Source organism: Alligator mississippiensis, chromosome 2 (genome assembly GCF_030867095.1).
Source record: "Alligator mississippiensis isolate rAllMis1 chromosome 2, rAllMis1, whole genome shotgun sequence".
Classification (NCBI taxonomy): domain Eukaryota; kingdom Metazoa; phylum Chordata; order Crocodylia; family Alligatoridae; genus Alligator; species Alligator mississippiensis.
The window spans coordinates 19,553,363-19,569,638 of record NC_081825.1 but is presented as its reverse complement, the minus strand read 5'-3'; the positions used below and the strand labels follow the sequence as shown (position 1 = coordinate 19,569,638).

Genomic DNA, 16,276 nt, shown 5'->3' with positions numbered 1-16,276 from the left:
CCAGCCCATAGTTACCTGGTTCGTCCTTCCTCCCCTTCTTGAAAACAGGGACCTAATTGGCCCTTTTCCAATCCTCTGGAGCCTGTCCTGACCGCCACAAGTGCTCAAACAGTTGTGCCAGCAGCTCCACTATGGCTCCAGCCAATTCCCTAAGTACCCGAGGATGAAGATCATCAGGACCTGTTGACTTAAATACATTCAACCCCTTCAGGTACCCCTTTGCTAGGTCAGCATGAACAGTTGGTGGGTTGGTATCTATACTGGGCTTACCTAAAGTCCCAATGGGATGCGTATTTGTATTCGTGTCGAGGAACACGGATGCAAAGAATTCATTTAGAAGCTCCACTTTGGCCATCCTATCTGTTACCAGTTGCCCTAGTTCATCCTGAAGGGGTCCTAAGTTACCCTCCACTTTCTTTTTGCTTCCTATGTATTTAAAGAATGACTTTTTGCTATCCTTAACTTTTGTTGCCAGCCTAAGCTCCATTTCTGCTTTGGCTCTCCTCACTGTTTCCCTGCAAGCTTGAGCCAAGCAGGTATACTTCTCCTTGGTGACAGCCCCCTGCTTCCATAGCCTGTAGGCCTCTTTTTTTCCCTCTCCAGGCTCTCTGGGATTTCCCTGCTCAACCAAGAGGGCTTCTTTGCTTTTTTGGCCCCTTTTATTTGTATTTGGATGGTCTTTTCTGTGCCTGCAGGATTAGTCCCTTGAGAAATGCCTACCCTTCCTGGACTCCCATCTCTCCAAGGCTTTTATCAATCAGTCCCTCCCTAACTAATCTCCTGAGCTTGTTGAAGTTATCATCCCCACCTTTCTCCAGACACCATCAATAGGTGGTCACTATCCCCTAGGTTACCTTGCACCTGCAGATCCCCCACCAAGTCATTCCCTATGGCCAGTACCAAGTCTAACTAGCCAGGCAGCTTTTCATAGACTACCAACAAGCAGTCTTGGGCGTGGCATTAGAACATATGATCAGGTTACTTGCCCCCTGGATGGGGAAAATGAGGTTTTATAGTTTCATAGTTGGTAGGGTTGGAAGGAACCTGAGGAGATCATCTAGTCCGACCCCCTGCTGTGGCAGAAAAGAGGAGTGGGGTCAAACGACCCCGGCCAGATGTTTGTCCAGCCTCCTTTTAAAGACCCCCAGGGTAGGAACCAGCACCACTTCTTTTGGAAGTTGGTTCCAAGTTGATGTTATATACCTGGACTTCAAAAAGAACTTTGACCTGGTTTCCCACAAAGTCCTCATGAAAAAATTGGGGAAATGCAGCCTTGACTACTTTATGGCCTGGTGGCTACCGTGGTAGTACCCAGAGAGTATTGACTGACAGAACTGAGTCGTCATGGCGGAGGGTGATCAGTGGCATCCCTTAGGGTTCAGTACTTGGACCATTGCTTGTCAACAAGTTCATCAACAATTTGGATTCAGGTAGTAAAAGTGAACTAGCAAAGTTCGCTGATGACACCAAATTATGGGGGAGTGTGGTCACGCTTAAAGGCAGGATGACAACACAAGCTGACCTGGACAGGCTCATGAGATGGGCGGACCTCAACAAGATGTCACTTAATACAGAGAAATGTAAAGTGCACCATCCGGGGAGAAATAATACACAACACACTTATAGGCTGAGCAATGCTACGCTTGCTAGCACCACATCTGAATGAGACCTGGGTGTTGTGATAGACAACAAAATGAACATGAGCCACCAGTGTGGTTCTGTAGCTGGCAGAGCTAATCAAACACTGGCATGCATCTACTGAGGCTTGGTGAGACCGCAGCTGGAGTTCTGCATCCAGTTCTGGGCACTGCAATTCAGAAAGGATGTGGAAAAGCTTCAGAGAGTCCAGAGGAAGGCCACGCGATTAGAGGCATGAACGACCGGTGCCTCCTGAGACTGGGGGAGCACCGTGGTGGTAAGTGGCAAGCGGGAACTGCCCACAGCCTTTGGCAGTGGGGGTGAGCAGGGAGTGCCCACAGACACCATCGGCGGCAAGGGGTGGGGGCAGATGCGAGCAGTGACCTCACTCAGAAGCCAGCGGCGGCCAATATCAGGGGTGCACTATGTGTCACCTGTGATTAGAGGCCTAGAAACCAGGTCATATGAGGAGAGGCTGAAAGACCTGGTACTGTTCAGCCTGGAGAAAAGAAGACTTGGAGGGAACTTGGCAGCTATAAGTGTATCGGGGTGTACATCAGGGCCTGGGAGAGCATCTGTTCACCAAGGGCCCCCAGGGAAGGATAAGAAATAATGGGCACAAGCTGATTGAGGATCACTTCAGGCTAGACATAAGGCAAAACTTCTTTACAAGTCTAGTGCTGAGGGTTTGGAACAGGCTCCCCCCAGAGGTGGTACAGTCATCCATCCTGGTGATCTTCAAAAAGCATCTTGATGCCCATCTCGCTGGGGTCATCTGATTCCAGCAGTCTTTCCTGCCCAAGTGCTGGACCCAATGATCTGTAGGATCCCTTCCAGCCCCTAACAGCTTTGAAACCAGAGGCCCCGCACCTGGAGATTGCTGGTACTTGTTCCCCAGCTTCAGGGACATGTCCATTGGTATAGAAATAGATGTATGGTAAAATACAAATGGTATTTCCCTGCATCCTTGGGCACATGGCTTTTTTTCCAGCTTCATGCATCAACATGTCAGACTTCATGTATGAAGAGACTCCTGAGAGAGACTGCTTGGATGAGCCTATCCTCTCATGTGAAAGAAGGCCCCTTTCTCAATATGCAGATCTACAGGTGCAGGGCCTCTGGTTACTGGGCATGAGCCTGACCTAAGAGCAGTGCAGCAAGTTTGTAAAGCCTACCTTCCCTGTGTTTGAGGATGATGTGTTTTGGTAATGTCAGAATGCTGCTACTGTGTTTCACATCATAGATTCATAGATGTTAGGGTTGGAAGGGACCTCAATAGATCATTGAGTCCGACCCCCTGCATAGGCAGGAAAGAGTGCTGGGTCTACATGACCCCAGCTAGATACATATCCAACCTTCTCTTGAAGACCCCCAGGGTAGGGGAGAGCACCACCTCCCTTGGGAGCCCGTTCCAGACCTTGGCCACTCAAACTGTGAAGAAGTTCTTCCTAATGTCTAGTCTAAATCTGCTCTCTGCTAGCTTGTGGCCATTATTTCTTGTAACCCCCGGGGGCGCCTTGGTGAATAAAACCTCACCAATTCCCTTCTGTGCCCCCGTGATGAACTTACAGGCAGCCACAAGGTTGCCTCTCCTCCTTCTCTTGTGGAGGCTGAAAAGGTCCAGGTTCTCTAGTCTCTCCTCGTAGGGCTTGGCCTGCAAACCCTTAACCATATGAGTGGCCCTTCTCCGGACCCTCTCCAGGTTATCCACATCCCTCTTGAAGTGCGGCGCCCAGAATTGCATGCAGTACTCCAACTGCGGTCTGACCAGCGCCCGATAGAGGGGAAGTATCATCTCTTTGGATCTATTCGTCATGAATCTGCTGACGCATGATAAAATGCCATTAGCTTTTCTGATGGCTTTGTCACACTGCCGACCTCATGTTCATCTTGGAGTCCACTAGGACTCCAAGATCCTTTTCTACTTCCGTGCCACCCAGCAGGTCATTTCCTAGGCAGTAGGTATGCTGGACATTTTTCCTCCTTAGGTGCAGCACTTTGCATTTCTCCTTGTTGAACTGCATCCTGTTGTTTTCTGCCCACTTGTCCAACCTATCCAGGTCTGCTTGCAGCTGTTCCTTGCCCTCCTGCGTGTCCACTTTTCCCCACAGTTTTGTGTCATCCGCAAACTTGGACAGAGTACACTTCACTCCCTTGTCCAAGTCGCTGATGAAGACATTAAAGAGTATCGGTCCAAGGACCGAACCCTGTGGGACCCCACTGCCCACACCCTTCCAGGTCGAAACCGACCCATCCACCACGACTCTCTGGGTGCGACCCTCTAGCCAATTCTCCACCCACCGAACTGTGTAGTCATCCAAGTCACAGCCTCTTAACTTGTTCACCAGCATGGGGTGGGATACCATATCGAAGGCCTTCCTGAAGTCTAAGTATATGACATCAACCCCTACTCCTGCGTCCAGGTGTTTTGTAACCTGGTCATAAAAAGAGACTAGATTAGTCAGGCATGATCTGCCTGCTATGAACCCGTGCTGGTTTCCCCTCAGCATAATTTGTCCTGCCGGGCTCTCGCAAATGTGAGCCTTGATAATTTTTTCAAAGATTTTGCCTAGGATGGAGGTGAGACTGACTGGCCTATAGTTGCCCGGGTCCTCCTTCCTCCCCTTCTTGAAAACGGGGACCACATTGGCCCTTTTCCAGTCCTCTGGGACTTGGCCCGTGTGCCACAGGAGTTCAAATATTCCCGCCAGTGGCTGTGCTATGACATCGGCCAGTGCCTTCAGCACCCTCGGATGGAGCTCATCCGGGCCTGCCGACTTAAAGGCATCCAGTTCCTCCAAGTGACTCTGCACCATCTCAGGGTCTACGCATGGTAGTCTGGCATCATGCTGCTGCCTCTCTACCATCCCAGTGAGAGACTTGTCTTGCCCCTCTCTTAGGAACACTGAGGCAAAGAACTCGTTGAGGAGTTCAGCCTTGTCCCCCCTGTCCGTCACCAATTGTTTCTGCCCATTTAGCAGGGGTCCTATTCCTCCCTGGGCCTTCCTTTTACTCCCTATATATCTAAAAAACAATTTCTTGTTAACAGGCCAGGAGGAGCCAGATCCTTACTCCTCAGCATAAAGGCATTTTTTCTCTCCATGGTGTTGGTGCATTCAGGATTAGATACACATGTACGCAATGGTCTCCATGACTAGAACACACTGGTTTTCCTTTCAGCAGCCTGGTCTTACACTGTAAGTGGGAGAGCAGACTTGGTTCACAGACTTATCTCTGTGAAAGGAGTCCACTCAGATTGGGACCTGTTTGTGAAGGAGGTTATTAGAAAATATTGTGCCTTCTGCTCTAGGGAAAACCTCTGTGGATGCATCTACATGTGCACTTTACTGCAGATTAGACTAATTAGCTCCATAGTAAAGCATTACCATATACACATGTGTTGGTATTAGGGCACAGTAAAATCATTAACTCTGCCATAAGATAGTACTGTCCCTGATGGCACTATCTTGTGCATCCGATCGCAGTTAATTACTCTACCATATGTGGACGGTGACTGTGGGTGTACATTGCACCCAGTCAGCTCAGCCAGCTGGGGCCAGACTACTGCCTCTTGCCAGCTCCTTCACTGCCCTCTGCTACCACCAGAGCCTGGGGCTGACCCCCTTCCCCACCTCCCCGTACCACCTACCAACCCAAGCCTGCTCTGCCCCATCTTAAATCTAGTTTATTGTTTTACCTTAATTGCATATGTAGATGCACCCTGTTTCACTTAAATGAGGCTCCCTCATAGATGCCCTTCTTGTCAACTGGTTGGGAAATCTATATGCATTCCCTCCCCTGTGTCTGATCCAGTGAACCCTCTGCAAGACCAGGCAGGATGGGATAGAGGGCACAGACAGAAGTGATAATTTTGTAGACCACAGCTGTAGACCATTGGCTCAATCTGGCCAAAGAAAATGGTCTACAGCTGTGACCAAACACAAGTGCATGACTGCAGACAGCTTCAAAAATGGCTCATTGGTGAACTTTGAACAGTGAACTTCTGTTTGTTCCAGGAGATTGTTGCAACTCAAAGCGCTTCTTGCAAAGCGTTCTCAGTTACAGCAGGGAGCTGCACTTCTGTCTGCACCCCTAGTTATTCTTGCAAGTACCTCTGCTTCCAGAGTACAGTAATATTCTATGCATTCACATGGAAACTCAGCTTTCAGGCCAAATGACCAAGTTATCTTGGTTTTATTTCTTATTTCCAAAGCCATTAGCACTGATTTATCAGTACACAACAAGCCATATTCTAGCAGAGGGGAATGTCACAGAACGAGTGTATTGCATCAAGCAATAACAAAATTGTGGGCATCCTCTATTTCAGAGAATAGGAGTGTTGTATTTTTCCAAGTGCAGCCATAAGCAAAAATGACTCAAGCCACTGGTGTAGGTAAGAGTGCCACCATGCTGGCTAGCATAGAATATATTTTGAACACAAAGTAAAACTAGGAATTATTTGTCATCAGCAGATTCAAGAAACAAGAGTTAAGCATAGCTTCTCATGTGCATATTCTACTTACACAGTCAGATATCTCACAGGAGAAAACAATATAAAAGCATAACTGAATTTATGCTTTTTCTTTCATAGGAACATAAGAATTTAACACGCAGGATTAGATGAATAATCCATTTTCTCTGAGGTCCTGTCTCTGCAATTACTAGCACTGGATGCTTTCCAGGAAGGTGTAATAATGTGCACTTGTGAAGTTATAAGCCCCCTGAAGGTGTCTGTTAATTCCAAATAAATATGGGCTTAAACCCTGAAATAAGAAATTTCATCTTTTTTCCAAAATTCTTTTAGCGTTAGCTATTGTACTCTGTGTCTTTGTTGTTACCCAATGCCCAATTCCTCTTGCTTAATTCTTATCTTCTACTCCAAGGTAGAGTTCCACAGTCTAATTAAATATTGTGCAAAAAGTTGTTTTCTTTTATCAATTTTGGTAACAGTTTATCAAAATTTGATGTTTTCAGTTTCATTGACAGTCTCCTTTATCTTGCATTATGAGAGAGAAAGAGAGAGAGAAGAAATTCTTCTGATACCATTCATACCATTATACTATTTTTGTTATGTTTAATTTTATTTGTATCTTTTCAAAGATAATCAGTCACAGCACTTTCCATCTTTTTTTAGAAAAGAGGTTTTTTCCCCCCTTGCAATGTAATCTTTTCTCATTGCCCTTTTCTAAATCCCTTTTGATTTTGGAACATTTATTTTGACTGGTAGTGAAAATATTTTTAGACCTCATAAAAATGTAGGTGTGTAAGGCAGAACTGAGGTACCAGAGTCCAAAATTGTAATCCAACTCCCCTCCCCTTCCAACCTTGCTGCTGCCTGGCTTAACTTTGGAGGCACCTACATTCACTAGGCTCCTTTCTTTGACTTGAAAATGTTCCCAAAGTGGCTAGAGTTGCATCTCTGAGCATGCCCAGAACTGCCCCAGTCTAAGCAACCTGGCATCTCTCTCGCATCTAAATCTCAACTAAGATCCAGGGTCTAGATGCTTCTTCCTCTAGATCCCTCTTGGGGCCTGGTATGATGGGTATTCTCAGAACATGCTTAAAACATGCCGGCATTATCAGACTCCTTACAAAAAGTAACTGGGACCAGTTTCTTTTAGTCAGGATTGAGGAGGAGAAGTCCCAAAATAATTCTGGTTACAGCAGTCATGCAGGAAGTGAACCTCCACAGCACGAGGGGTTTAAACCTATGTTGTCTTCTTCGGATAATGCTCTAACTGCTAGGGTACAGACTAGAATGGAATGGGGGTACTTTCTGCCTCTCCTCTTGAAGCTATGCCTTGTGAAAAAGGAATTCAAGATTCCTAGGGTCAGAAAGCAAGCAAGAAGGGGAGGAGGTGGAGGTCTGAGTTGGATTGCCCACTCCCGGGCTTGTCTCTGTATTTTATTCAAAGGTGGTCAAATCTAACATTTTTCTATCGGTTAAATTGAGATGGTATAAAAAGGGTTAAACTTAAGGGGATAATTATCATACTAATAACTCAAAGTCTTTATTCTCCAGTTAAATAAACTGCAAGATCTTCACCCGTTGCCTAAAATAATTTTAGAATACCGTCAGGTGAGCTTATTTTCATGAATAATCTATTGTAATTGAAAGCAAGAGTTAACAAGAAAACTAGCTTCTTCACATGGCTTATATGAGGAACTGCTGGCTAGTATATGCATTAAATGATTCCTTTAAATATTTCTTTCAAAGCACTATGTAAATACATAGTTGAAATTTAAAGTCAGAATGTTCTAGATATGCAATGAACACAACACCTTTTTAATATTAACTTTAATGTTGTACAAACGGTGAAACAAAATCACTATGAAATTGGTCAGGATGATATAGTACCCTATCAATGAGAAAATCAGAATCTAGAATTGGAGTCTGAAGTTCAGAGCAATTTAAAACAGCTTCTAGATCAGTTGCTAGGTTTTATTTTTATAAGAGTCTCCTTACAGTCCAACATGGTATCAGTTTAGCCTATCAGTTTTCACTTCTTTGTCATTTTAGTGCCAAGCTCTAAAACTTTCATATTTTATTATGTACTTAGCTAAATATTTCAGTTCTGATCCAAGACAGTGAACTGGGCCATGACTGAATATGACCATTACCTATTGAATATGGCCATTATCCTATTTGTTTTGAAGTATGTCTACATTTTAATAGAAAAATCCTTACTGATTTGAAAAATCAGAAATGCCATTTGAAAACCCCTTATAATTTACATAATTTAAAATGTTGCTATACTTATCCATATTACAGGTGCATAAAATAAAATCAACCTATGTGGATGGACTACTTTCATGCATGAAAAAGGTAAGAACATTACTCTGTAACTTTGGAAAGTATTGCTCTCTGAGGCACTGAAATGATTCTTAATTTTTTTTAAATCATAAATTTTTTTATATATAGTAATATTTAAAAAAAAATCCATTCTACTTTATGCAAATCTCAGTAACATACTATTTAGACTTCAGAGTAAAATTTCATTTTCATATACTAAATTTTGCACTTGGGCATCTTATTAGTTTTATCTGATTTTTGTTTCTAACTTGGTTAAAGGGATTTCTTTCATCTACGTGGAATCAAACAGGAACTGTGACTGGAAGACTTTCAGCAAAGCATCCGGTGTGTGAGTTTTAGAAGACTTTTTTCTTTCAAAGAAAAAGTGATAAATGCATTTCATTGTCAGCCGTCTCCAATAGAGGGACAAATGCATATATTTGTTTCATGTGGTTTAACTCCTCTGAACATGCCCATCCCAGTTTTCTTTTTAGTATCAGAGGTACCATCAGTAGACTTGCATGGAAATATTGTAAGTAGGGCTATCAAACGATTAAAAAATTTGATTGCAATTAAAAATATTGCAATTTAAATATTGGTTGCAATTAATTGTGACCTTAATCACACAGCTAAAAATTCAAAATTATGCACAGAAAAACCCAGTTATGCCAAATTATGCAGGTTCTTTGTGTGGTTGGGGGGTGTGTGGGTGTGGTAGGGAGAATTTGTGAAGCTGTGGGGGTGTGTGGGGGGTTTGGAGCCCGAGGAAGGGGGTTCCTGCATACTCTGGCAGGATATGGGGTACTGTGGGTCAGGAGTGAGGGGCAGGAGCATGGCTGGGGGGACTGTGGCTTGAGTTGGGGGCAGACAGATGTGCTGAGAGATGCATGTGCAGACAGACAGACACCACCCAGAAGGTAAGTCTGCTGGGGGGAAGGGGCATGGGGGCAGATCAAGACCCCCATGGTGAGGGAGGGAGTGGGGCTGGGGCAAATGGGGCCCCAGGGCTGGGGTGGGTCATGGGACGGAGTTGTGAGCAGCTTGCCCAGGGGCACGGGGTGGTGGGGGCTCCCGCCACTGTGCACACCCCAGGGGGAGGCATGGGGGACATGTGCCCCCTGGATTTGTGTGTGGGGTGGAGGTGGGTTGCTGCTGCAGGCTTGGGGCTCTGCACCCTGCTGCCTGTCCATGGTTCTGTCCCATGACCCACCCGGGCCCCAGGGCCCCATTTGCCCCAGCCCCTGCCTTTGACCCCAGTCCTTCCTTCACCATGGGGGCCTCAATCTTCCCTCCCCCATGCCCCTTCCCCTTCACAGATTTGCCTGCTGGGTGCTGCTCCACATACCACCAAGTTGCGTTCCTGACCATAAGAAGGCTGGAGCTGTGTCTGTCTGTGTGTGCCCCTGCCCCCCCCCCCCCCGCTGCTGATGCCCAGAGCCTGTGCCTGGGCTGCCCTGAGGTCTGCTGTGCTGCCACCGCTGCTCCACAGAGTGGCCTAGAGGCAGTGATGATGGCAGCAGAGCTGAACCTAGGTGTGGGCTCCAAAACCACATGCGTGATTAACGCATTAATTGTTGTTCAAGTTAATTTTTTTAATGCATTAATCGCGATTAACTCATGCAATTAATTGGCAGCCCTAATTGTAAGTAGATGGGAAGCAGAAACACAATTTTATAGATAGGTAGATTTTGCATTCCAGAGACTCTCTGTTTTAAGTAATATTGGCAATTACCCTTAGATCAGAGTGTAATAGTCATTATTAATATTAACATTTGCTAAAAAGTTATCTCTCTACTGTCAGTCTGGGCTACGTAACTTCCATTTCTTTGGGAGTACTTCTCCACAGGTGTTTAAAAAAAAAAAAAAGAAAAAAGAAGCATGTACACAGTATGCACAAGTCTAGATTCTTCTGCTTGTTGGGCCTATGCCTGTGCTTTGAATGTGCCTCTAACTGAAGCATAAAAGTTTGGGTGCCTCTCAATTCATTTTCTCCCTTTGGGGCTATTAGCAGACCAGGGAATTTGAGGGCCTGGTTTGGGATTGGTGCCTGTCACAAAAGCTGGGACCCTGCTGGACATGGCCCTGTGTGGACACAGCCCTGTTTACCCTGTGGCTGGTTAGCCCACTGCCACTGTTGTTTGTGCTACCTCCACTGTGGCAGGCTGGTTGGCCCTTGGCCACTTGCCTAACTGCCTCCACCACTGCTCTCGCCAAAGCTACTACACTGCTGGTCCCATCACAGCAACTGGTACCCTGTGCATCTGGCCCATGAGAAGCCTCGCAGTGTAGACCCAACCTAAGTCGCAGGGTAAATTTGACACACCTAGTGTAAATAATTGTAAATACTTAGGGGGATTTGTACACATACCTTTTCTTCCCATGATGTGCTGGAGATCCGGTGGGTCAGAGCAGACTCAATTAATTAAGTCTGCTCTGCATAGGAGCTGCATCACATGCAGTTGTATAAGAGGCAACATTTGCGTCAGCATGCAGAAAATGGTGGTGTGTGCTTTTGAACTAAAACTTATTTTTAGCTGAACACATTTCCAGACTTTAAAGTCTGCCCTCCATCTGAGGCTGTAGTGTCTCTAAATCCAGAGATGCATAACTCAAACTCTGAGGGCCACTTACAAGGTTCACCTTCTGGGAAGAGCTGGGGCTGAGCCAGGTGCATGGCGGTGGAACTGAGAGGAGGGAGCTACGGTGAAATACGGGGTGGATGTAGCCCCCGCCCCAAGCCCCAACCCCAGTGAGAAGAGCTTGGTGCAGTCCTGACTCCAGCCTGCAGCTGCAACCTGCCCCAACCTGCACAGATCCAGGGGCACATGCCCTCCTGGGGTGCAAGCAGCGTCAGGAGCCGCTCCTCCCTGATGAGCCACTGGTCTGTCACATGCCCTAACCTGCCCTGGCACCTGCCCCTGCCCCTGTCCCCTCCCTCACCATGGGGGTGGGGTGAGGGGGTTGATCTGCCCCACCATGCTCCATTCCTCCCCCCTCCCCTTCCACCACAATGGACTTACCAGCAGCACACAGCTCTCCCCGCTGTATCAGAAATTGGATCGATGTTGGCCAATATGCCTCCTTAAAAATAAGATATTGGTATCAGCCCCATATATCTCTATTGGTGCACCCCTATCTGGCACTAATATCAAAGAGAGCAGACTGTTGCAACCAAGATTTTTTCTAGGACTTTGAGTAGTTTTATAAATGCCTCTCATCATGGTCATCGGTGAGTCATTCACTGACATGAATGAAATTTGCTTTAAGTCAATATAAAGCAACAGGACAAGATGAGAAATCCCTGAATTTGATTTATTTGGATGGTAAAATTACTCATCATCAGTCCTCCAAATGAAAGAGCCCATTAACAAGAGGTTTTGGTAAGATGTGGCTATTTGAATTCCATAAATGAATTTGCAGACAAGCTTCCTTAAAGGAATAGTGAAGAGTTTAAGTTGTTCATTGCTGAAAGTCAGATTGTGCTGTGTGCATTCGTATAATATGCCATTGACACTGTGGACATACCTGCCTGATGCATGGTGACTTCAGTTGCTATGGAGACATTTTCCTACCTCCACCTCTCAGCGATTCAGAAAGAAGTTTCAAATAACAATTGAGTAGCTCTTATTTGGGATACGTACATTTTTTTCAGTGCTGAAACATATTTCCTTTTCTTCGACTGGGTTTAAAGGGCTTTTTGCTTTGATCCAGGAATACTGACCCCTAGCAATCTTGTTCTGAAGTATAAGTCCTTCGGAGAATCCAGGGCCTCATAGAATCATAGAAAATGGTTATGAAAGGGTCATTTAGTTAATTCCCTTTCTCCAAGGCAGGATTAAATTTACCTGAACTATTCCTGGCAGAAGTTTTCTTATCTAGTCTTTAAAACCTCCAGTAATGGAGATTCCATACCTTTTCCAGGTAATCTATTCAAGTACTTAACTATCCTTGCACTTACAAAGCTTTTTCTATATCCTCATGCTTCCTTGCTGTAATTTAAGCCTGTTGCTTTTTGTCCTGTCCCTGGTGCATATAAAGAACAGCAAGCAGAATCCTTCAGAATTTCTACTTTGAATATAGGCAGCCCGAGCTGCCTTGAAAGTGTCAGAAATTTCCCTGCAGGAAGTCATTCGGATCTATTACCATATCTGTTTGCCATCATTGATTTCTTATCATATAGCAAGCAGCATGCCTGTTTTGAATTTCCCAGTTATATCTGTGCTAATTGGGGATCATGTGTTTCATTTCTCTGAGGTCTAGAATATCATTAGTAGAAACTGCTGGGTTCTGGGAATAGCAGAAATGGATCATTCTATCCAATTCCTCTTCCACCAGCACCTAAGCTCATCTTTTCTTATGCATGTGTGTTATATTAGTTTATTGTTAATCCCTGGATACATGGCATTGCTTCTTTTTGTATGACATTTCAGCCTATTTCTAGTATTCTGAAATTGAGTCATTTCTGTTTAATATCTTAATTCTCCTGCATGTTGACAGTCTCTTCCAACTTTGTCATCAACAAGTTAAACTACCATTGTCTTATTTTTTTTTGTGCCAGGTTCTTTTAATGAGGTTATTAAGGATAGTGGTAAGATCTGCACTTGAAGAATTTCATTGACTTCTGTCCAGCCTGATACTTCCCTTATTCCTTTAGCCAGTTCCTTTACTGCATTACAATACTTCTAACCCCCAGTTTCTTTACCTTAAACTAATAGTTTTTCACGTTGCAACGTATCAAAGACTTTACTGAAATTCCAATAGTGATGCATTACATTTCCTTTGTCTAAAAAATCTGTTATTGTTTCATAAATGGTAAGGGGCTGGAAGGGACCTTGCAAGATCATTGGATCCAGCCCCCTGCATTAGGCAGGAAAGGCAACTGGGGTCAGGTGACCGCAGCTAGGTGACTGTCCAGCCTCCTCTTGAAGATGTCCAGGGTAGATGATTGTACCGCCTCTGGAGGGAGTTTATTCTGCAGTGTGGACACCCTAACTGTGAAGAAGTTATTGCTAATGTTAAGCCTGAAAATGATCTTCCAGGAGTTTGTGGCCATTACTCCTGGTTTTTCCCATAGGTGCCCTGGTGAATAGTTGTTTGCCAAGCCCTTCATGTATTCCCCTGATATAGCAGTAAGCTGCTACCAAGTCCTGTCTCAGCTGTCTCTTTTCTAGGCTGAAGTCCATCAGCTACCAAGTCACTCAGCCTTTCCTCGTATGGTTTGCCTTGCAAGTCTCTGATCATATGGGTGTCTCTTCTCTGGACTCTCTCAAGCTTTTCTACACCCATGTTGAAGTGTGGCAGCCAGACCTGGACGTGGTACTCCAGCTGCAGTCTCAACAATGCTGAGTGAAGCGGAAGAATCACTTCCTTGGTTTTGCTTGATATGCACTGGTTGATGCATGCCAGAGTATTGTTTGCCCTTCTGGCTACAGCATCGCACTGACAGCTCATGTTTTATTATGATCTATTGTTACCCCTAGGTCCCTTTCAGTCGTGGTGCTAGTCAGTTTGGCGCCACTGAGCCTGTAAATATGTTGGGTATTGTTCATTCCCAGATGGAGCACTTTACATTTCTCAATGTTGAACTTCATCTGGTTCTGATCCACACAACTTGCCAGCCTGTCGAGGTCCACCTGTATCTGCAGTCTATTTTCAAGTGTGACCATGCTCCCCCATAACTTGGTGTCATCTGTGAACTTGGCCAATGATCTCTTCACCCCCCTTCCAAATCATTGATAAAGATGTTGAAAAGCACTGAACCAAGCCCAGACTCAAGGGACACCACTGGCCACTTCTCACCAGGATGACACAGATCCATTCATTAAAAATTTCTGGGTCCTACCCCGCAGCCAGCTTCCTACCTGCCTGTCAAGCAGTTAAGACTGCAATCCTCCAATTTTCCCGTGAGAACATCATGGGGTACCAGATCAAAGGCCTTTTGGAAGTCTAGGTATAAAATGTCAACTTCCTTTCTCTTATCCAGGTGGCGAGTTACCTGGTCATAGAAGGAGATGTGATTGGTAAAACGAGACCTGCCTGCAACCAAAGCCACACTGGCTGTCATTTAGAATCCTACCTTCTGCAAGCCTGTCGCACATAGACTCCTTGATTAATTTTTCCACGATTTTCCCTGGGATAGAAGTTAGACTAATTGGCAGATTAGCTGTTGCGGGGTTGCTCTACCACCTGGGGATCAGGGCGGTGGGTCCCTGCCCAAGCTGATCTGCCCCGGCCCCTACCAGAGCTGCTCCAGGTGGGAGCCTGGGGCAGATTAGCTGGTGTGGGGATGCTCCCCTGCCCAGTGATCAGGGCGGCGGGTCCCTGCCTGAGCTGATCTGACCCACCCCCTACTGGAGTCAGGTAGGTGGGGGCCTGGAGTAGATCAGCTGGTGCGGGGTTGCTCCCCCACTGGGGATTGGGGTGGCAGGTCCCTGCCCAAACTGATCTTATAGTTTCATAGTAGCTAGGGTCAGGAAGGACCTGAACAGATCATCTAGCCTGACCCCCTGCCACAGGCAGGAATGAATGCTGGGTTCACAAGACCCCAGACAGGTGATCATCCAACCTCCTCTTGAATTTGCCCAAGGTAGGGGCAAGGACCACCTCCTTGGGAAGTTGGTTCTAGATTTTGGCCACCCTAACTGTAAAATACTGCCTTCTGATCTCTAACCTAAAACCTATTCTCCATCAGCTTATGACCATTGTTCCTTGTCACCCCAGGTGTTGCTGGGGGGAAAAGAGCTCTGCTTATTTGCTGTTGATCTCCCCTGATGAGCTGTAGGCAGCCACCAGGTCCCCCCTCAGCCTCCGCTTCCTGAGGCTGAACAGGTTCAGGTCCTTCAGTCCCTCCTCGTAGGGCCTATCCTGCTGCCCTCTCACCAAGCGGGTGGCCGTCCTCTGAACCCTCTCCAGGCTGGCCACATCCCTTTTGAAGTGCGGCACCCAGAACTGGATGTAGTACTCCAACTGTGGCCTGACCAAAGTGGCATAGAGGGGGAGGATCACCTGTCTGGACCGGCTTGAGATGCACCTTTGGATTCATGACAAGGTATGGCTGGCCTTGCTGGCTGCGGTCTGGCATTGGCGGCTGCCCCCAACAGAGCCACTCCAGGTAGCGACCCGGGGCAGATCAGCTAGTGCGGGGATGCTCCCCTGCCCCAGGATTGGGGTGGTGAGTCCCCGCCTGAGTTGATCTTCCCCAGCCCTGCTGGCCCCAGGCGGCAGCACCCGGCTCCTGTCAGCCAGTAGGCAGATCAGGGCCTGCTGGCACCCCCAGGAGGGCTGCTTGGGCTGTGCTGGAGTCCTCCCAGGGGTGCGTCCCCCTGATTTGGCAGGCAGATGTTATGTTGTGGCATAAGATATGCACCTGGTTTTTTTTGAAAGGCAGAATGAAGAAATAAAAATCTTTCTTTATAGTGAATAACTAAGTAGCAGCAGCTAGGGAGCTGAGCCTGCTTATTGTTTTGTTCCCTGTAGATCACATATGGATTTACTTCCAGGTTTGCCTGACAAAAGCTTAAGTGCCATAAAATGCTGTTATAGTTTTTTTCCTGGCATATAAAGCACACCCTATTTTCTAGCAGCTAGTTTTTGGTGAAAAATTTTGTGAGAAAATGCAGTAGGTTTTGTTTTTTGGGGGGTTTTTAACAATTCATACCCAGATTATGTTTAATTTCTACCTCGTCCTACTGCACAGTGGTACCACTTTTGTTTTTGTCTTTTTATTTATGTAGAACATTTTGCTATTTGTTTAAATATCCTTTGTATGGTCTATCTATGATTGACTTCTAAGGCATAGTATTTTCTCTAATTATATCTAATATCTTCTTTTTTGTCTCATTTGTG

At 45.9% G+C, this 16,276-nt stretch overlaps 1 protein-coding gene across 17 annotated transcripts in view; it reads left to right on the top strand.

Annotated features, from left to right (window-relative positions):
- HAUS3 (HAUS augmin like complex subunit 3) overlaps positions 1-16,276 on the top strand; it is a 250,406-nt gene that overhangs the window by 71,941 nt on the left and 162,189 nt on the right. For 15 of the 17 annotated variants that reach the window (XR_009459687.1, XR_009459688.1, XR_009459690.1 and 12 more), the window contains 3 exons: positions 7,661-7,717; positions 8,411-8,464; positions 8,711-8,776. Coding sequence is in view for 13 of the 17 variants with exons in the window: in XM_059721496.1 (XP_059577479.1) it covers positions 7,661-7,717; positions 8,411-8,464; positions 8,711-8,776 (177 nt within the window). In the remaining 4 variants the exon portion in view is untranslated. The remainder of the gene's footprint in view (positions 1-7,660; positions 7,718-8,410; positions 8,465-8,710; positions 8,777-16,276) is intronic. The other 2 variants (XM_059721497.1, XM_059721504.1) reach the window with 1 other exon arrangement.